The sequence below is a fragment of the Aricia agestis genome, chromosome 16 (assembly GCF_905147365.1).
Source record: "Aricia agestis chromosome 16, ilAriAges1.1, whole genome shotgun sequence".
NCBI classification, from domain to species: Eukaryota; Metazoa; Arthropoda; class Insecta; order Lepidoptera; family Lycaenidae; genus Aricia; species Aricia agestis.
In genome coordinates, this window is record NC_056421.1 from 7,303,060 (window position 1) to 7,327,235 (window position 24,176).

General features: G+C 35.1%; 1 protein-coding gene across 1 annotated transcript in view; it reads right to left on the reverse strand.

The window, feature by feature from the left end:
- The window catches only part of LOC121734685 (protein TIS11), a 49,063-nt gene extending 27,930 nt beyond the window's left edge, over window positions 1-21,133 (reverse strand). The window contains exon 1 of the mRNA XM_042125284.1: window positions 20,443-21,133. Coding sequence (XP_041981218.1) covers window positions 20,443-20,502 — 60 coding nt within the window. The 5' untranslated portion in view covers window positions 20,503-21,133. The remainder of the gene's footprint in view (window positions 1-20,442) is intronic.
- Between the last annotated feature and the right edge of the window lie 3,043 nt (window positions 21,134-24,176).

Consider the following 24,176-nt stretch of genomic DNA (forward strand, 5'->3'; position numbering starts at 1 on the left):
AGTATGGAACATGGGACAACATTAGATTGTCCCTCCCCAATTTTAACATTCCCTTTCCATAACGTTACGAGTACGTCTCAATTGTTCCTGCTAAGCTGCGTGTTACGTGATACGTACGTAACTTTAAACGTTCCCAATCTGACGTTGCACGTTGGATAACCGCATCAATCAAACTCGTTAGATCATTAACTGTCTGCATTGAGCTACGGCTATTTTTACATCCAGGCCGAGCGATCACCTTTGATCATCATCAGCAAGATCATGATCATCTGGTGGGAAGGAAACCTTCGAACTAAACCACACAAAACAAAACACTGAACAATCATAATATATAAAATACGCGAACGAAAAATTTTGTAACCCTTTTTACGAAAAATGGGGAAACGTAGGTGCATGAAATTTTGCACAGTTATATAGTTTTAAATATAGTGAAGGAGTGCATCGAACTAATATTATTTTGAAATTATGCTTTTATCATACATTTTTTTAACAAATAAAACATTACACACACTACAACACACACACACACATAGGAGAAATGACAGATTTTTGAGTGACAAGCCTATACATACGAATTGTACTCTTTTATTTATGGTTGAAGTCTGTTGACAACAAATTGACAAACTGAAAATGGATTATAGTTTTTTTATTGAATTTAAGATACTATTACGGCCGTTCCCAATATTTAATCTATCTCTGGTTTTGCCCTACTAGAGATAGCAATAGCTCACATTAGACATTAGAGACATATATTTTATTATAAGTTTATGATTTTATGTCAATAGTGAGCTATTCCTATCTCTAGTAGGGCAAAACCAGAGATAGATCATGGGAACGGCCGTTAGACAATGCTTACACGGCCAGTCTGAGATCAGCTAAGTCCCAGAGACAAGAGTTGAAAAAAAATGATAAAGTCAATATTTTTTACAAAATATGGGTAGTAGTCCTAATATCGTTGAAATTATGGTCGAATTTCGACCATTGGGCGATCTCTAGTATTTATAAATAGACATGCGTAGACATAGTTGTTGACATTTAAGTTGTTGTCTTTTGTTCACTTTATACTAATTCGGAATTGAGCATCTGAAGAGTTTATTTTCAGCTAGACAGAATAAATATTCCTCAAAGAAACGAAAAGAAACTTTGATGTTGGCAGTTCCTAAAATCTAAATCCATCTATTACATATCAAGGAGGGTTTTTGGCGTTCTCTGCGTATCAAGATAATCAAGAACGAAAAACTGTAGTTTAAAAATTTTAAAATCTTTTGTTATGAAAAATATATTAAATTCTGTTTAAATTATTATTCTCTTGTAAATTGTAATTACCTTGTATTATTATCGTTGCAAGTAAATTGACATGGTAAACTAGACATAACATAACAATTTATGTATATAAAAACATCAAAACATGATTAAAATTAATACGTTAGTAAAGAGTATCACAGACGTTTTGCATATTTGATATGAACTACATACTTACAATGTTATATCAAGTAACGCTTCAAGAAAAAATATTGTTCAAAAGTTTTTGTATGCTTAAAAGATATTGAATTACATAGTAATAGGTATTCTTACTATTATCTATTCTGTGGTTAAATAGACACATTAATGAATGATGTGAGTACAAAGTATCATTATTTATTTTTAAATACTTAGATTTATATACTTAGATTTATATTTCCAAGATAATGTACTGTATAATATGGTAATAAAATATTTATTTCTGGTATTGTAGAAAATATAAATGTTTTATAAACATCGCAATAAAATTTTACTCACTTTATTTCCCAAATTCATTATGTTTAAGTTGTAACATAGGTCCAACAAAGGGCTTGTCTACTTTATTCGAAAATAACACGGACCACGCTATAATTAAAACCGTTGGCCCAAGAAAAGTCTCCTGCTGCGAGTATATTATGCATAATGTAATTTTATATGAATTAAAAGTATGTTATGTCGTCAGAATACAAAAACAATGTTTATGTGCTATACGTCCTGCTACGAGTACTACGTCACTAAGATTCGAGTTAAAGGTTTTACTTTAAAATTACTTAGTTAAAATAACGTTTCTTGCTGTAATAAACTAAATACTAATCAAGTATTTGTAATAATACCTTTAATGTCTTCAACGGTATAAAATTAGTATTCTGGTAGGCGCGTTAATTCACACGAGGCGGGCTCGTTTGATGTGCGATATACCATTCGATTTTATTACTAAGGCAGTAAGGTTCAAATGTAACATTATACATTGACTTAACAGAACGAAATGCCTAATTACTAGTCCAGGCAGATTAAAGTCGTGACAATAAAAACGAGGAAAACGCAACGAGGAAGTCATGGAGACCTTGGCGGGTTCAATAACTCTGGTGACGGCCCACGCCCGTCTTCCTACACGCTTCCGTCAGGTGGAGAAAACCTGACCTATGAGCCCTTCCCAGCGATTTATATGGGACGCGAGGGTACGACTGGTGCGAGTCATCGCCTGATTGTCTCGATTGTCCGCCTGTCTAACAACATGGCACAAACGCCTTCAAAGCCTGACAACGCAACGTCGTCATATAGGCACTTGGCAGACTTTGTATCAATGCAGTTTATTGACATTGCTTTTGCTGCGCCGCAAATTTTAATGGTATTTCCGCAAGGCAACTTTGCCTATAAAGGTAATGGAGACTTATCAACCTGCATAGCGGAAATCCCGCATAAGCATAACACTGCCAACATTAGTCACGTCTCCAACTACGGCGTATCAAAACATCGGACCATTCCACTTCTAAGTCAGGTGTAAGAAGTGGTAATCCAGTCGGAATTGGGCACGTTACGCAATGACACTGACCTACCGGCTGCGCCACTTTCGTGTTGACACACTGAGAGCCATCAGACGTGAGCGGCGGCTACACCTGTACGTAATAGATGCGCACGCGCAGACGATTAAATCTTACCTTTCAAAACGCAAACCGAACAGTAGCTCTACCATGAGTTTACAGCTATAGTAGCTCGATAGCGACTACGTAAATATTTAGTTTCGCAAGTAACCGCTAGAGGCGCTGTAAAATTTGCCATACTAAATATTTACGTAGTCGGTATCGAGTATCGATAAATACTATAGCTTTAAACTCATAGTAAAGCTACTGGTAAGCGTCAAGTAAAAATAAAACACAGCCGAACAAAGAACCTCCTTCTTTCTTGGATGTCGGTAAAATAATTAGAGCTGAGCTTATCAGCATTGTTTTTGTCAAATGTATCCAAAGTCTTTAGAAACTGCGGAATAAAGAGTGTCGAGTGCATGGTATCTATTTCGAGAAGTAAACACAAAGTATGTTAACATAATAATAAACAATAATGACGTGCCGTGTCTGTTACTGATAGTGGCGACTGGCGAGTATTAAGCACCCATTGTAACAAACAAAGCGATAGTGCAACTGCGGCCGATTAATTGTCGCTCAGACAATAACACAGAGCTATGTAAGTATGTACACACTCAGCAACTACTACAGTAAACAAGTAGTTTTAAAAGGTAACAAAGAAACGAGAAGCCCACCCGAATTTCCTTGAAAACATTCAAATGACACACTAAACCATTAAACGAATGAATATTACATGAGCGAGTAGGAAGTGTTTCATTTCAGCTTGAGACAACTGCGGACTGCGACCCATTTATTTAATAATTATTAGTTGAAACTTGAAAGTATGACATACTTTCAACTAATAATTAATAGTAAATAAATGGGTCGCAGAGGTATCAGGGCATTTTCAAAAAAATGTGTACCCCCTGATTTTGCCTTGTCCCTCGACTTTGTTAATTTATTTTGTTGAGATAAATAACTTTTAACAGAATATATTAATTTAAGTGAAAAAAGTATATGTTTAAATAGATATATAAATTGTCGTCTTGTTGTTACTTTACTAAATAAAAAACTTACGAAGGTTTTAAAGGATTGAAAACCATCAAATATACCTGTCCCCTTCCCAACTAAGATGAGATAATGATTGATTTTTAAAAATATCCAGTATTGGAAGTGATTTCTATACATAATTTAAAATCTCAAAAGTTAAATGTATCAGCTGAAAGTATCAAATATATATTTTTATATATAATTTCTTTTAAAAATTAATTTGAATTTAAAACGAAAATTTTAGTCTTCCGGAAGTTTCCGTCTTGTGACCGCTCGTTTTTGCAAAAGTTCTTCTAATACAGTAATTATTCGGCACGATCTGGCAAAACAACGTATGTTCTTCATCGGTAGGTACGTCTTTTTGTTTTTACTGGCAAACTAACTAGTGAAAAGCGCGGAAATGTTGTTGAAGTGCAGGTGTTTCAATTTCTTTGTTCAGGTATGTGACCAAGTTTTACTGTTATTAATCACTTTTCTTTGATTATTGTTATTGTTTACACATTGCAAAACTTGTATAGTATTTGATACCAAAAATGTATTAGTGCTAAATAAGATGGTTAATTTTTAAACAATTTAAAACAACAAGCAGGTAGCATTATGTGACCTCCGTTGGGTGACTATTTCTACGGTCATTTTTGATATTATCAGGAAAATGCCTTAAATTCCGCGTTCTTTTTTGTTTTTTTGTATAATAAACTATATTTCCTATTACATTATAGAAAATAATTATAGAAAAAAAGAAAAAATTGACATAAAAATTAAAATGAAATTTTATACCCTGTACACGTTTTTCTGAAATTGCCCATCAAGCTGAAATTCGATAAATAAAGGTGACACATAAGGTTGCCTCGCAGGTGCCCAATTGCGTTGTACCGAATGTGGAATTGGGGTGGCTCCCCATTTACATAAATACTATGACAAAGAGTATAAATTAATGAATGAAAAACCTGTTTTAATGAAACGGTCTCAATATTAGCATTTTAATGACGTTAGTACATTTACAAACCCTCGCGATAAACGTAAAAGGTTACATGTCTATGTCGGAATTATTGTTTGTAGGAATTAATAATGATTTCCTTATCATTTGAAATATGAGTTAAATTCAAATTTCTTTACCACAGCTATTGAAATGTGTGAACTCACTCTACATTTTTTTCATCATACTCATCGACTATTTAACAGCTGGCATCCCTATTAGACGAATCTTAATAATTTCAAGGCAGATTTTGAGATGGGTTAAATGTCCAAACTCCAAAGTTTCGCATTTGTCTCATATACAGATGATAAAATGTTCAGACATTTTCTCATCTGTTGGGACAAAAGATATTATGCATATTGTTTTTTAACCATCTATAAGTACACACGGAATACGATAGATACAGAAAGCACCACATCAGAAAAAAAACAATATGATTGAGTAATCCTTCGCAGGAGCTCTCAATCAGCTTAATCGCTCACGTCCATAGTGAAAGAAGCGGGAAAGCCCAAGACGCACGATTATAATCGCCGTAATACCGACTTGTGCAACGCTTATGCAAACTGCAATCGTGCGGATCATGTACAATGTGTAATGTATTACGATAGAACGTAGGGCCGCGACTAGCGATATGTCGATAGCTTTGCAACATCCCTGCAGTTGGACACTCCTACTTGTTTGTCGCGCTTTTCACAATATCGTTACAATTGTATTGCAGTTTGCAGCGAGATTTCAAGGATATCTGCATCAATGTTTTACTTATCATCTTATGCCACTTTAAGTTTTTCTAGAATAAGTAAGTACTAAAAAACTACAGCTTATGCAGTGAGCTTATGTAGTTTTTGATAAGCCTATGCTAAGTTTCAACGAAATGCCAGGGCTTAAGGCTTTAATATCCGTATTATCGACATTTGAAAGAATATTTACCCAGCCCACATTGCCGAGCCTAGTAATTTAAGCTCTGTCTTTGGACCTTTGTCTGCCTCTTCTAGGAAGCGCCATAGAATCTCGTAAGATAATGCCATTGTTAAAATCACAATCAACGAACGCGGATGTCGAGGAGGAAACTTTAATTCCGGATAGCCCTTGGCGAATATGGTAATTTATAATTGAGATGTTATGAAAAGGCGCCAACGGCCGGCGCCACGACATCTCCTCGCCATTACGAAACAGAAAAGAAAGTATGTTTCGGTTTCACGGCATCACTCGATACTCGCCGCTGTGATGCGTCCCAGACTCCCTGCACTAGCGCTAGTGTTGTAACTCAAACCGATACTATCGATGACCATTGCGAAATTTCCACTCGATTGATTAATCGACTTCGGGAGCCGCGCTCATCTCATTTGCATTAAAATCTATCCTCCGGCAATCACAAAACGCTCCAACATAAATAAAACCGTAGAAGCTCGTTATCTGTGGCCGCATCGAAAAACGAAATTCGAGACGATGGGGTGTCCATGAAGTCAAAGTAGAACGACTCCGACGATCTTGGCCCTCTTTTAATTGGCTAGTATAAAATATATGGCCATAAAAGTCGTAAAAACATCGTTACGTGGAGCCGATAAATGCGAAAGATAATGGACATTAGCGGTTTAATCGCGATAATTTTATATGATTTACAAAAGTGGAGCAGTCACGAAGTAACCTTGTTTTTTTAACCGGAGTATCAAATGTTTTCGTTGCGTAACTCGAAATATTAATACATTATGTTCGTGCAATTATCAATTATGTACAGTACAGCTGGTGCGAGCGGAGCGGCGCACGGCGCTGCGGTAAAAGTGTTACGCGGCCCGCTGTGCCCGATACCACCGTGAGTCGTGACGCAACGGCGAATGTGTGCCAAAACTGCACTCAAACCTTCGACATGGACGCTGCGCAGGCCTTAAGAGTTACGTACCGAGTACCGACTAGAACATTCAGGTCGTGTTACACTATTCGCAAGGACTGTTGCATTCATACTTGAAATTCTCTCGCGGGCAGCGCGATTTGCTTTCCTTTACGAAATCCGGCGGCCCGAGCCGCAGATTACTAACTAGTTGCTTCATAAAGCTAGCAATATGTCAATTAGTATCAACACCTTAATTAAAGTTAAAACGTTGTCGAGAGAGAGGCGTCCGCAATGTTCACAACTTTAAATAACATCAAAACTTCGAATAGCTCATCCCGATCCCAAGAAGACAACAAAGAGAAACATAAATCCAATAATTTACAAGAATTTTAAAATCAATGTATAAGTTGTAACTTGTAGCTAAACGCAAAACCGATACGTATGCGCAGAAACAAGTCCGGGTTCAATCACCTTCGGCTCAAAATAATTTAATCACACGTACACTTGACAATGTCAATGTCACCGAATTCGGGTGAAAAACATTATAATGGCCCCTCTTCACGTTGGCCGATGATTACCACCATAATTGCAAAGCTGCAGCATACACAATTTACGTGGATAATTAATAATAGGCAAGTATAGACGAATAATCGTTTAGACCATAAGGTCATCGTTTGTAATCGCTTGTATTGGAAGGCTTGGGCCGAGAGTCATGATAATATGACCCAGAACCGGTCTGCGGAATATATCTCCTAGTACAACAAAGCAAGTGCTCGAGGAATGGGTTTGCGAACTAAGCAGAAAGCAATGGGTTGAAACTTGAAACCCCTTGAACACTCCAAGGCACTAATTCCTGGCTTCAACAGGAAACTGTCAGAAATAGTGCTCACCATGGGCAGGAATCAATTAAGAATCCTTACCAGAAGCCTAACTGGGCACTGCAAGCTCAATAAGCACCTTTAGCAGAATAGCAGTCAAAGTCAAGTCAAGAGCAGTCAAATTTCAAACAGCTTTGGTCTGGCCCAAATGTTGAAAAATATAATATAAAAATACTTTGGTGATACAGTTCCACTCTTTATATATCATATTATAATAAGTTTCGACCCAGTAGTCCTAAAATAATATAAAATCGGCTATGTGGTGCTAAGGGTTTAAAGTTGTCAGTCCCTAGATGCCTAAATTAGCAAAACTCTAAATTTTCCTAAAATAAGGCATAAAGTGACTGGCCCTTTTAGATAAGACACAATTAATTGATCACCTATCATGTACACTAACAGGGAATTTAATAAGAAAAATACCTACAAAAGTTGCCCTATTTTTGTGAAAGCACCCAAATAATTAGAGGTGCGCCTTGAAAAAGTTAAAATATGAAGAGATCTAACCTAACTCTACATCTTGTTTAACTTCAAACTTTAACTAATTACCACTTATATTATGTAGGTTAAGTATCTATTAGCTACTACATAATATTACGTAAGGTACATACGGCATAGTATATCCAAAAACTTGGTCACAGTCAAATATGATGAAAGGGCAAGATATTTCAACAAAGTTTCGATGCTCCTATTTATAATCATAGATTAACAAAGTAGATTGGTAGGCAAGTAGTAGGCAAGACAGTTTTTGTTGTAATAATGTGCCAACAGATTATAGAGTATGTCGTAACCGTTGTCATATCACGGCATTCGTGATTCGACACGGACGTGCTTGGAAACGACGAAGAACTAGACCACTGGGACTTTGTCATCATCTTCAACAGCTTAACACCGAAGAAATACTAAAGAATTGATACATAATATAATGACAGAGTTTAGGGACAAAATTCTAAACACTTTGTCAATTTTTCCGTAAAAAATCTTTAGCTATGTATTCTATTTACTATTATCTATTCATACTATAAAACAAAGTCGCTTTTTTTCCCTCATGTCCCTTTGTTCCCTTTAATATTTAAAACTACGCAACGGATTTTGATGATTCTTTCAGTGTTAGATAGCCCATTTATCGAGGAAGGCTATATTTTATCATGCTAAGACTAATAAGAGCGAAGAAAGAAAGGAAAATGTGGAAAAAACGGGGAAAATTATTTGAAAGGAATAACTTGAACGCGCTAATCTCAGGAACTACTGGTCCGATTTGAAAAATTATTTCAGTGTTAGATAGCCCATTTATTGAGGAAGGCTATATTTTATCGCGCTAAGACTAATAGGAGCGAAGAAATAGAGGAAAGTGTGGAAAAAACGGGAGAAATGATTTGAAATGGCTTATTTGAACGCGCTAATCTCAGGAACTACTGGTCCGATTTGAAAAATTATTTCAGTGTTCCTGAGATTAGCGCGTTCAAACAAACAAACAAACTCTTACGCTTTATAATATTAGTATAGATTACTATCGTATTGCTAACAGACAGGTGATGACTGATGACGATTACTTCATAATTACAAGGATTTTACGCTCACTGTTCTTAAAGTAAGGGGTCGGAATCACAGATGAGTAGATGACAGAATAACACAGGCTTAGCAAAATAACAGCAGTGAATTTACTGAGAGACATTTAGTGTTCACTAAAGTAGATATTTTATGAAGACTTCGACAGAAAATGTATGAACTTAATGTCAAAACCTTCACTAAATTACTTCTTAAGTAATCATTAAACGAGCGGTCGTTAAGTTGCTTTTAAAAGAGCCTTTTAGGTATAGCGTTTATGAATTTGGTAGTTCTATCAAGAATGTTGAAGATGTTAAATAATATTTTATGAATTACTAATACTAGTAGTTTTGTGAAGAGAAATAAGAGTTTTAAATCTAGAGCTGATGATGATTTCATTTACTATATTTAATTTAAAAAATGATAAGTAGTAATAACGCATCCCACTATCGTGGGTGATAAGATACTTCTCTTTGTTTATGCTCACAATCGAACGAGACCCCTGATACGATTTATCAGTATGAATTGTAACTAATGGTTGGGGAACACAACTATTGTAATACATAATGTAAAATATCTTTATTGAAAAGCTATGACAATCATTTATTATAATACTTATAGGTATATCTTATATTTTTAAACGAAGAATTCTTGTATATAATGTATATAGGGGGTTTGGGGGGCGATAAATCGATCTAGCTAGGAATCATTTTTAGAAAATGTCATTTTATTCGTGTGTTTTATCGAATACCGAGCTTGGAAGACTTAAAATGATGACAGTTTTAAAAAATTCGAGAATTTTTCAAAAAAATTAAGGAAATTAGAGCCGTTAGGATTTTAAAGACATACAGAAATACATGTTTTTGTATGGAATTATAAAGTACCCCCCAGGCCAGCCCATTAGAACCAGAATTAAACGAGTATAAAAGCGTGTTTGCCGTTTAGAATTGACACATCGGAGGAGTAAATCTGGCAGATTAATAACGCGACCTGGCAATACGAGTTGACGTCCGTTTATGCTAACGTGCTTTGCGTTAGCGATAATGATAGAAGACACGTGATCGCGTGCTCAATCTGAGCGGTGTTTAAGTAATGTTCATTATCGACATCCTGGCCCTTAAGTCAAGATGGATTCGTCAATTTGACAGCGAAGTTACTAATCAAAGCGATGTGAATAATTTTGATACAGTACAAGTTTAAATCGGCTTATCGCCAAGAGAATGTCGCTTGAGTTTTCTTTTTTTAATCTTGACTAAATACTCTGTAAATCATAATATTCGACGAAGTTAAAAGTCTTTAAAATATTATACCATACTACCAAAAATTAAAGTTATTTTAATTTCATAAAGCAATTTATTTAAGTATAAGCCTAAGTCCTAACATGTGAATTGTGTTTTTAGCCTTGAAGAATAAAGTTAATAAAACCGGCCAAGTGCGAGTTGGACTCGCCCATGAAGGGTTCCGCAGCAGCAATAAGGTTTATTTTATGAATTTCAAAGGTTTTTGATTTATTTTTAAATTTCAGTTGATTTAATGATATGAAAATTAAGGTTTACCATTTATGACGTACCTATATAAAAAAAACGACGTGCTAGATCCCGTTAAAAAAAGCAATTTTCGTTGGTAGTTTTTATAGTAATGTACATCATATATTTTTTTTATACCTAGCATGCCTCTACTTTAGAAGTTAGTGGGGGGAGACACATTTTACCACTTTGGAAGAGTCTCTCTCGCAAACTGTTTAGGTGAGAAACTGGAAACCTCAATATGATTTTTGAAGACCTATCCATAGATACCCCACACGCAATAGGATAGATGACAATTTTTTTTTTGTTTCAGCTGTATCTACTCCCTAAAATTTTTAATAATTTTTCCATTTTTGTATCAAAATCTTAATGCGGTTCACAGACTACATACAGTACTTACCAAGTTTCAAATTTCAATAGTATAGCTCTGATAGTTTCGGAGAAAAGTGGCTGTGACATACGGACGGACAGACAGACAGACATGACATGACGAATCTATACGGGTTCCGTTTTTTGCCATTTGGCTACGGAACCCTAAAAACCATAGACGATTACGAGATCGTAACGATCGGGATCATTAATAATAACATCTACAGACTACACTTAAGTAATATCTAATTGATTCTTAATTAATTCACAAAAAATACGAATAAGATAAATTCAACAGCAATTTTGGACTTGAACTAAAAAACTTCAATTACTTGAATCATGTCTGATTATCTTACATAATATAATAATTACTAATTTTGTTATGTAGGTGGTATGTATAATACCTAACTCCTAAATATGGAAGTATTTAAAATAAATACCTAATAATAGATATATTTAAACGGAAAATATTACATTTATATTATATTTTCTTCTAAGTCAGTAGTCAGTGCCTATACACAGTGCAAAGAAGAATAATAAAACATTACAATTTACACATTTTATACGTGTACACAGTTTTTATTTTCGGATATCTATATATATAAAAATCAATTGCTGTTCGTTAGTCTCGCTAAAACTCGAGAACGGCTGAACGGATTTATCTTATCTTGGTCTTGAATTATTCGTGGAGGTCTAGGGAAGGTTTAAAAGGTGAGAAAAATTTTGGATGTGTGGCGGTACCCACAAATCGCCTAATATTCCTGCATCGCGCTATCGAAGTTTTCTGAGCGCGTCGGTATATATACGACAGCTGAAATGTATCACGTGGGCTTCGGCCTGACCGAGCATAACACCTCGCTCGGTCGGAAGATCTTCCTTTAGCGTCGCCACGCATTATCCCACAGATGTATAGATGCATGGATGTATATGTAGATGTATGGATGTTTGTTACTCTTTCACGCAAAAACTACTGAACGGATTTTAATGAAACTTTACAATAATATAGCTTAAACATCATAATAACACATAGGCTACAATTTTAACCGACTTTCAAAATGGGGGAGGTGTTATGTTCGTTTTCTTATGTTCAACGATTACTCCGTCGTTTGTTAACCGATTTTCAAAATTTTTCTTTTGGGTATCATCATAAATATAGGGTATCATCCCAATTCGGTATTATATTCACAAAAGTGGTGATCTGATGAAGGATCCATAAGTAAACGAGGGAACTCCTCAAAAATTATAGGGAAATATGTGGTGACTTCGGTTTCGTGAGAAGTATTCTAAGCATATGCTACCAACAAGTAAGATTTTGAACCGAGGTATACCTGGTATACCGTGGTTCGGAAGGTGCTGAGAGAACTCCTGATTCTTTATAGATACAAGTTTGGGAGTTTCGGCGTTGTTTTAAGAACGGAAAGCATATGCTTCTATGCAAATTACATTCATCATCAACATCGTCATCATCATCACTACCATATTATACCATGTTATTGGTAAGTACTTTTCATAGTCTTTTAGATCGAGACTCGAGTTTGTCAAGCGATAATTTAAAAAAATCTATACCTACCTAATATTATAAACCTGAAGAGTATGTTTGCTTGAACGGAATCGGAGGAACTACAGATCCGATTTAAAAACTTATTTCAGTGTTAGATAGCTCATTTATCGAGTAAGAACTAAGACTATAGGCTAAGACTAATACGACCGAAGAAACTCAGGAAAATGTGGGAAAAACGGGGGAAATATTAGAAATTACGAACTACTGGAGCAATTTTTATGGCAATATTTGGCACAGATATAGAGTAGACCAAGTGAAGGGAGTAGGGACATAAGAGCTATTTTTATGGGAAAATGTACGGTTTCCGTAAAATTCCTAATTTACGCGGGCGAAGCCGCGCGGGACATCTAGTATACTAATAAAAACTAAGTTATATTTGAATTTAATAACTTCTTCTTCTTTTATTTTAAATTTAATAACAACATTACGTACAAAAGATACCTAACATTAGGTATGTACTTAATTGTAAAGCATAATGCGTCAAAATATTTCTACTATATTATATAATATACTCATTACTCAATGTTGACTCAATGCCATCAAAATAAATGGTATATAGCAGCATTAGCAGCACCTATAATATCTAATATATAAAATTCTCGTGTCACAGTTTTCGTTGCCATACTCCTCCGAAACGGCTTGACCGATTCTCATGAAATTTTGTGAGCCTATTGAGTAGGTCTGAGAATCGGCCAACATCTATTTTTCATACCAAAAAAATATATATGGCAAAACAACATTTGCCGGGACAGCTAGTAATGTATAAAGATCTCAGAAATTTTGTATGGTATGTTTAATACGGCCTGTCTACTTCGACCTATGATAAACAATAATTAATATAGGCGACTACAAACGAATATGTAGATAGGCTTTACGAGCGAATATTGATCACGATTTATGATCGACGTCAACTGTATCTTGCGCAAACAAGATGGCAATCATTGTTATTCATCACGGACCAACGCGCAACGTAAAGCCTATGGGCATGTTTCAACACTTCCTGAGAAGTGCCGGATAGGCTATCCACCACTTAACTTGACAGGAGTATGGAGAATCTGTCAAATAAGTATAGGATAGCCTATCCGACACTTTATCAGGAAGTGGTGAAACAAGCCCATGTTTTAAATATTTGGCGTTATCCAATGATATTCTACTTAATACAGATCTGTTACGTTCATACTATTTTCCGGCTTAAATCTCTTCCGAACAACATTGACAAATTTGACTGATAAGTGAAACAAAAGATATGAAATGCCATTTACATGAAAGAGACAGAGTAAATAAAAGACGACCCAATTGGGTCGTATTTGAAGCTTCACAACGCGCGCGGTAGTAACATATATTTGCTTTGAGTTTTTTATTATTATATCATTGGCGTTATCGCATTAAATCCTTCGCAGATATTGAAATTGAAACATGACCACGTTTTTATAACTACTATACATAGTATGCGTAGGCAATATAATATGAAATGAGTATAAAAACGGGTTTTCGCAATAGACAGGTCGCGACATCTTGCCAGTGGGCAGTGGGTGTTCAATACCTCTTCGCATTGGGCAACACTCAAGGCAATCCACATACAAAAACCTAAACGTTATTATTTTGTTTGGAACGATATTTTTGCCTTGACTCGTATTGACCATATTATACAATCGTGTCCTCCTCGCGAGGACGTAGTATTTTAATTAAAATCTGCATTTAAATTTAGTCATTTTCTAATTAACTCCACATTTTATTAGCTAAAATACAGGTTTACATGGCGCCATGTACATTGGTTTTGTTTAGGTTCTTCTGATAAATCTGACTAATAAAAATATGTGAAGTGTTTTAGATGTTTTTTTTTGTATACAAAGAGTCCCGGAAAGGTCATACCATAGTTTTTACAGTATAGAAAATTACGGAATATAATTTTACTAATAAGTACTTACATAATTATTTTATGTACATATAATTTTACAAATTTTAATACTTTACTACATAATTTTACAAAAACATAATTTTACTCTTGTCTTAGGTAAAGGTCAGTAGCACTGTTTCCCGCATTCTCACATCTTTGGAAGATTCATTGCACAATTAAAAGTTAACGAGACGAGTTAATCTCTGGCCAGTTAATCGCGGCGTCCATCATCGCAACCAGTTGTAAGTGTTTCTGACATTTCGTAACTAACAACGCAACCGACGATGTCAACATATTTACATACAAGTTAAACAATTTTAATTGTATGTCCAGCAATTAACTTCAATTAAATTATCTTATTAAGTTAGGTTGAATTAGATTTAAGAGGCTTTAAATCAATAATGTATTTAAAGTATTTAATTGAACAAGGTTGTATTGGTTAAAATCGCTTCGAAAATTTGCCATTAGGTATTTGAAGTTAAAAGTAAATGACAAAAAAATGTTATTGTGAGATAGACATATTATACCATCGCGGAGTTTTCTGTTATAGACCTTTTCAATGTACAATACTTAGTAAGTACATTATTTTGATAAATCTCGTAGGGTTCAGCCTGCGTTTGCAATGTAAGCGGAAAAAAAAGAAATTATTTACGACATCACATTAGAAATCCCAACAATAACAGTATTTCTCAACTATTTAATGAATGTTATTATACTTTTAAACCTTCCTCTTGAATCACTCTATCTACCAGAAAACCGCATCAAAATCCGTTGCGTAGTTTTAAATATTAAAGGGAACAAAGGGGCATGAGGGAAAAAAACGACTTTGTTTTAATAATATGTAACTAGCTATTTGACCGAGCTTTGCTCGGTATTCGATAAAACACGAATAAAATGACATTTTGAATTGAATTGCTCGTTTAAAGTCTATATAACCATATACAGTATATTATTATGTAGTGATTTAATATAATTGAAACGTTGCCCGCAACTTCGTTACGACTTACGCCTACATTCGTTTGTAGTGCGGAAACCGTCAATTTTTCCAGGATATAAATTATCATAAGTACATCTTTTCGGTTTAAGCGTGAGGAGATGAGACAGACAGACTTTCGCATTTAAATATTAGTATGGATGATTAAACATACGATCAATTTACTACAAGATACACAGCTATCGAGCCTCGAGGGCTCTTGCTGACCCAGGTTCAATTGTTATTTAGTTAGGAACAGTCAGCCTACAAGTCTGACGATTGACTCTGATCCCACGACCACCGCGTATTATTAGCTTTGCACTCAAGTTACTGCAACTATTGAGAAACTGAGGCCAGAACCGGCTATTTGAGAAACCATTCGAGTTTAGATTGCGAAAATGGTGGAAAGTTACCGATGGTGCCGATTCGTGTAGTTTTGCCTACAATAGAACTGTCCAAGTTCCAACTGATAACGTAGACATTGAAATCTATTGAAGTTATGATATTGGAACGACAGATTGACTACAGTTCACGAGAAAAACTCTAAAGATTGGTTAAAAAGTTAAACTTCTAATAAAAATTAGAACTTCACAAAAATATAGTTTATATATTTTCAGGACGTGCGCAAAATTTCCATGACGACTGTCAAGAGTCAAGACCAGTGTGGTAAAAACATAATACTTAACCCGCTTTTGGGGCGAAATTTTTAAAATCTTGCCAGTGCACTCGGCTTTGCTTCATATTACGTCATTGCTCATTAGGATTTGCTGCATGGTAGGTACTCTACATAAGGATGGTTACATATTATAGAAGTGGGCTCACGAGATTAATAATTATAAACGCCGCTATCAACACACGTGTTACATTCACGTGGCAATAAAATCTAAGTGCAGTACAATTCATTACACAATAAAATAAACTTGGTGTATCTTCACTTCTACAACAGCTGACATGTTGGTAAGTACTGTTCCGATACGCGGCAAGCGACTGCAAACGACAAAAAATCTAATAAAATGCCACTCCATGATATTACGTAGGCTGTAGGTTGTAGGCACAATAGACATAACTACAGGCATAGGTTTCATTTTGCTGTGCGCCACTAGTCACTACTCACTACAAAGCAGCGGCGGCATAGGTCGACCTATGTCATAAATTGGCAAATTTTGATTGATGTACGTATAAACGTTAACCAATAATAATATTAAATAAATTGACTGCTTTTCAAAAATGTTTGAAACATAATCAATTACTACCAAAGGAGATTGTTTATACTGCATAGAATTTTGGACCAATATAATAAAAAGGTCTTGGGCCATTCTTGGTGTATGGACTGTTGGGTACATAATATTGTTATTAGATAATGTAAACCCTACTAATTTTCCAAGTGAAAGTTTTCAGTTGCTTAATACAGAAATCATTGAATGTAACTTTACTCTTTAGTCGTTTTCTTTCGAGTTGCTATTAAAATTCAACACCCACTTGTAGTACCAGGTAAATTTTTAAAATTTGATCGCATAAGCACTTTAATTGACGTAATTAAAATATGTGGTTCTATTACAACGTATTCAAATAATTTAGAAATAAAATTATGTGTTTAAAGTTTAAACTTTATGATTTCTTATGAAACGAAACCTTAAATGTATTTTCCTCTTAGCAATAAAAACAATTGTTTTAAATAATAAACATTTAAAAGTAAATATTCTGTGAAATATGAAAAATATCCTCCCCAAAATGACAATACCTACAGATTCGGGGAGGACAATGTACCTGTTCAACAAAGGTTCGGGGACAAAAGGCTTTACATGAAAAAAATACTCGTTTGTATTCGTAAATGGGGCAGCAGGTAGACGGTTGTAGGTGTACAATCTCAACGGTTAAATTTTTTGCCCGCCCAACAATAAACCACCATGCACCTTTCCAAAATTCCCACTGCGAATCACTGTGATCGAGTTAGGAGATACGACAACCGTTGGTGATTGGTGAAGAGTTGTTTTGTTACTTATTTACTTAAAAGTAATTTAGCATTTTAGAATTTTGCCATGTTTGCCATTCTCCTTTAAAAAAATATTACTCAGCTATTCCCCTGCATGTTATTTAACTTTAAGCCGTACAATGTTAAGGCTGTATAAGCAACTCTAAGCATGCCACTAAATCCCAAGCCCCACAAATGGCTAGACGTTTGCTTGAAATATGTATTACACAACTGCAAATTTATAAAATACAACAGGCTTATCTGGTAATATCTGTTGTAAAACATTTCCCTCTTGTTATAAACAAGAGATCTGAACCAGTTTAACTTTGTGTAGAGTATACTAAACCAGTACCTCAAAGTAAACTCTACACCCTATACAAATCGAGACACAAATACTACGCAATCTGCCTATGTATTATCTAAAAGATCTATGTACAACCCCCGGCAACCCTCGTATTTACCGAATATAAAAGCAGAGCAGTTCAAGCAACAAGTGGTTATACGCAACATAAAGAAACCACAAAAACTGTGAGCAGGTAGCGTATTGCGGGGCGAGCGATTTCAAGCCGAATGATTTAGTTAATAGTACCGGTTTTGGATTGCCGCTTGATCGACGATCAAATTAAAAGCCTTCGGGCGAATACGAACTTTACTGCGATGAGGTAAGGTTGTGTTTCGCATGACGCCAACCCTCCACACCAGTCACTCCACTTACAAGTCTGTTTTTCACCCCTGCTGAGATTTAAAAAGGACTTGTTGTGGAGTTTTAACATCGCTGAGATTCGTTTAAATTTACTTAAGATAAGTGGGTTTAAAAACTGTAAGAAAAAATAATTCATACCCCGTTACCTGTATAAAACTAAAAAGTATGTTAAAAATTAGGTTTATTATCATTAAAATGTAGATAATTTTATAAAATTAAGTAAAGAAAAGTTTATTTTCACAAGTTTTAGTAGTCATTTTTAGTTAATTCGTTTACTTAAAATACCGAGACACAAATTTCTGTTTTCGCAACTCATTTATAAAACTCAATCCACTTTTCCTCACATGGACCGAGTATCAAAACACCTTGGTTCTGACATAGGATTTCCTCAACCACTAGTTAGCAATTACCATGGGCTTACTTTTACTTTTCATAAACCAGTTCACATGCGGATAGGCACTACCGCACCGAACTAGTCTGCCATTGCAACATGCAAACTGTTCCGTGAACTATAACTATGGACCAGAGGAACTGCAAGGTACATAACCACATCAATTCACATCATGTACCTAAAATAGGATGGGATGGCAACTAAGGAGTTAAAACACAATCTACGCAAAATACACGCAATAAGTACGCAAGGTAAGTATGTTTAATGGAATTTATACCTGCTTAAAAATTAAATATATAAATATATATTGTATTTACGAAGTGTGCTTGTCTTGGTCTGGCACATTAGAAAAGTCTTATCAATTATTATGACTTGAATAGTTATACTTTGCTGCATACACATCTTTATCATTATTACTTTAACTAAACCGTAATTATTGTGTATAATATATTTTTACGACTAAGCTGTGTGGGCCTCTGGACCAGATTAGCATGGAGCGTGGATGATGTCCTTTAATTTTTAGAAATATTTTGTGTGACTTTTTAGTATATTTGTGTGACTTATTTTTATATTGGGTATGGATACCCGAAGGGGTAAAAACGGGACCCTATTACTAAGACTTCGTTGTCTGTCCGACTATCTGTCTGTCTGTCTCACTGTAACTCACGAACGGTAATAGCTGGATGGTTGTTATAGAGTTATAGATTATGTACATTATATCTGTTGCCGCTCTAACAACAAATACTACGACAAACGTGATTTTTTGGCCTTTTTTTAAAATCCTTAGACTTTAAAGACATATTTTAATAATAATATTAAAATTAAATAAAAACGTAAGGGGGGGCTCCCATACAAAAACACAATTTTTGGCCTAATTTTGCTCTAAAATGGTACGGAACCCTACGTGCGCGAGTCCGACTCACACTTGACCCGTGGCCGATTATTTATTTCCTTTACTTCTTTGACACGGTCTCCGAGTCCGACTACCTATACGATAATTTATATATTAAGTATATTTTCTTGGTTTTCCGTTTTAACTGTTTTCATTTACTATTTTGAGATGCTTGTTTAACGAATGAAAGACAAGCTATTCCATAGTTTGCCAGAGCCCAGAGCTAATGAACTGTCAGAACATTTTGATAAAATGACAGCTAAGCTTTTAAATAGGTAAGTACTAAATGATGAATATCAAGTTTATCTCTAATAAAATATAAAAATAATATCAGCTGTCTATGTACTTACTATACAGTCGTGCATAACAAAATAGTTTATGATTATTGATTACGTCCTAAGTACGTGTTGCTAGTGGTAGTAAGTATAAAATAAATAATATTGTGTACTTAAATATTTTACGCTTGTTCGAGATATTCGCGAGTTGCGACAACCTTATTGAAAAAGTTTATTTTCATAGGTTTTCATATTGTATCAACTTGAATTATTTTATACCTACTGATTTCAGATGCCATTTTATTTAGGTTAAAATCACGGAGCTAATACAAATTATAATATTTGTATTGCTCCGTGGTTACAAGTTAAAAAGACGATGGTAAATTTTTACTGAATTACATATTTGAGTTGGTAATGAACAGGCAACGAACTACGACTTTACCTACGCTAAGATGTTTGCAATTTACCATCAATAATTTACATATAATAATATTTTATCCACCCTTTTATAGCGGGAAGCCTAGGAAAATAGGTACCTAACAATGAACACAGTCATGTTCGAATCAAATTAACGTAAAATATCATAAATGTAGGTACTTATAACTTCTAAAACCGCTGCAATCACGTCTAAGTTTTGTAAGTGAAGGAAGAGTGAAGGTAACAAAATGAAGGTACAATCAAGGACGTTGAAATACAACGTCCTTGGGTACAATTTAAAAATTTTAACTAAGCATAATATAGCACGTTAAAATGTTAATCTTACCTTCAAGAACAGATCACCATATTCGAACAGCGCAGACGGAGGCATTATAGCAGTAGACATTGTTCACCAAAGGGCACTAATTCCGATCCAGATTTTGGTAATTGATTTGCGTTTCTTTCTTGATTACTCACTCAGCACGGGTTAGGTCAAGTATTCCACTTCAATTTGCAAATATTAAAATGTTCACGATAATTTCGACGAGAATTTTTGTAAACTGTCTGTAAACGGGCAATGAAAATAATTCAAGAATATCGTTGCGTTTTTGTTTTTCGTTCGATGACCACAGACTGAGTCCGAACTAGTTGGCCGAGGGCAATGTTTTTTTATTGTTTGCTCCACGATTGGGCCAGCCGAATAAATTTTTGAACACAGTTTCGCAGACAGTGCGAAAATGTACAAAACTGTTCTTTGTTTCGAAAAGTCTTCCTCACTTTTTGCGTCTATACGGAAAATCACAAATGCCGGTCAAAACTTTACGCGAACGGTATCATAATATAATAAATAAAACTTTTTGTTCGCCGATAATATTCCGGAGCGGTTCCAAATTCTGGCTGTGTAAGCGCAAGAAAAATATAAACCGCAAAGTCAACGTCCGCGCAAAACGCACCACACGTTCATTCCGTATCACGCTCGTGTACCGACTGAACCCGCGACTCGGTTCGCCTCGCCCGCAACTTGTGAGCCGGCAAGGCGGGTGGATTTTGTTTTCAAATCAAACAGCACGATCACGTTTTGGAACGAGATACGTTTTCCATTCGGGTGAACTCGTGTGTCCTCGGGAGCGTTCGTAATGTTTTGTTGCACGACTCGACCGGCACTGCCATGCCGGCACAACAACAACGCGACGATAAAAGAAATAAAAAGCTTCTCATTATGTTTTTGGTCGTTTTGTCGTTATTCCAATCTTTTTATTTTACATTACAGATTACGGATAATAAATAGAACTATCCTCCGGCGTTTATTATACTTAGTCATTTTTCAACAGGTTTATATTATACTTCTTAAACTTAGGTACTAGACTACTGCTATTAAAATGTCATTATTACTTACCAATTTACCACTTGCCAGCGTAGTGCTTACTGCTAAGCAGCTCTTAATTTAATAAGTATGTCAAGAACACAAAGCTTTTTTTATCAAGACAATAATATTTTAAGTACTTACTTACTTAGTTAGGAGTTAGGACTTAGGACTGGTTTACCTATTAATCAGGGCGAACGAAGCGAGACCTAGTTATATCCCACAACAACATTTTGTGGTACATAGTACACTTTACGGTAAAACTATTACGCGGCACGCCTATTGTATATTTTTATGGTTTCGTAGTGGTAAGTGGTAACCTTGCAAAAAAGAAAAAAAATAGGATTGTCAGTTATTACTAATTATTACAGTATGTGTTGATGTTGTGTGTATATTTTAAATTGCTACATAAAATTATTATTATATTACTTAAATATTAAACAATAATTATTGTTATTAAATTGTTAATTAATATACTTGAAGACAGTATTTTAATACCATGGTAACAAGAGTACGTAAAGCCGTATATTGATCAAGTATTTATTATACATTTTGACGAGGAAGTGCTAAAAAATAAGTGGCCAGAACGGTGAACAAACGCAAAAACTTGTAATTTTAGAGCTGGTTTGACCAATCGAGGTATAACCCGCCCGCGCCTAAGCCCGGGTCACGCTAATGAGCGGAGCGGAATTGCACAAAGAGGAATTAATTAGGCAACCTCACCTCGGTGACCTTAAGGATTTTTACTGCATTGGGAAATTTTGGGGAAGGGATATACAGCTGGGCTTTTAGTTAAGTTGCATGGAATAATTTCATCTGCGAAATTGGAAATCAAACATCCATCTTTGATACAGGATTTGCAAGTGTCATGTCACTTTGTGATAATTGATAAGTTATGTCAAATCTCGTCAATTTTGGAATGATAGGTCTACCAAAATCTGATGGCAAAAAATGGAAAAAAGAAATTGACACTATCAATACTGGGGAAATTGGAGCAAAATGTTTGATACCGTACTTTATTTTCCTTATAGCGGCTGATTCTGTGTGTGAATACAAGCAAATGTAAAAAAATATCCAACGATTAAGAATTTTTTTTGAAAATCTCCCATCCTTTGCCAATGAGATTCTGGTAGACCTATACCTAAGTACTTATTTCACTGTCTATGAATGTCAAATGCAACTGGTCTGAAATCTTGGGGACTTGGTGAGTGGGTACTAGGTAAAATATTATAATATAATTGTAACAAATAATTTAATAATATTCTGCTATCTGCATTAATTATTATATCAGAAGATTCCTTAGAAAGATTCTAAGTTTATTATAATTAGAGGTGTTTTGAAATACAAGTTATATACTTATAAGCAAATTGTACCATCTACTATCTAGCCTTGTAACTCTAGATAAACCATTTAATATTATTATTGTTCAAACTTTAAAGTATATTTTGTTGTCATTTTTGCCACTGTCCAATACTGCTAAGTATAATTATTTTTAATTTAATTTCAGTAGATATTCAAACTATTTTCGGTTTAAGTAAGTACTTACCTAAAATTTTACTTTGGATAACAAAGATTTAATATACCTAAGTACTACATGTACCAAGAAACGATTAACTCCTCGTTGTCAAGAAGTCGAGAAACCAAGCTACAACCAAGAACCCAGCACAGCAACCCTTTGTATTTGAGTCGATATTCGAGAACCGAGAACCCGCGGGCCGTGAGTTCCCGGCTCCCGCCCCGCTGCCCGCTGTGGCATGTGCTGTGTCCACGGTCATCACACCACGTCTCCCGGCCAACTTTTTATTGCGGCGTTGCGAGCAAACCCGTTTGGCAGTGTTATGCGCTCGTTGCACACCAGCCTTACGGGAACTGGCCTCATCATCATCATCAGCCTGCTGAGCACTTACTACAAAAACACAGCGAATGCAAAGGCTTGTCTTCGTCGGGCATATTATTTTTTAAAACGTGACGGACAACGAAGGCGAACTTTGTATAGTTAAACGATGCTTACATATTTAACTTATTACCTATGTATTATGTTATGGGGAAGCTGATTTGACTAACTTGAACATGACCTCGCATTCTCAGGGTAAAGTGGATTAGATTTTACACTCATTTTAGTATCTTTGACATATGTATAATAGCTGCAGTAAGCAGACAGACTTTTGACGCTAACCAATCAAAAGCGCTAATGAAAAGATAAACTCCTGCCATAAAATCTCAGAACAAATGAACTAAGTACCTATGTCAGTTAAATTGCAAAAAAATCATAAGTTGGCTTTATAACAAGATGCTTTTCATACTTTTGTTCGCATAGCGAATTAGCGATCATTTTACGCATGTGAAGGTTTTTCAGTAAGCATATAAAACGCACATAAGGCAAGCCGTTCTTAGAAAATAACTTGCTGAACATAGCGTGGATTGCGGAATTATAATATAAAGATATAGTATTTCGTATTGCTAAGCTTATTAGTGTCTTATGTCCTCTCATGGGAAATATTTTGAAATGCGAGTCGACATAATATAAACTAAGCGTGTTAGGGATCCGTATGATGGAAATAAGGAACCAAAACTGACAACTTAGTTTGTCTTAACTTTCGTTATAAGGATTTTGTCATAGTTAAACAAAAAATAAAGTTCTTCTTTCTGACTTAGTTACTGTTGGCTAAGCTATAGCTCGCCACGATAAAACTACCATGGTCTTAACTCTTAACCAG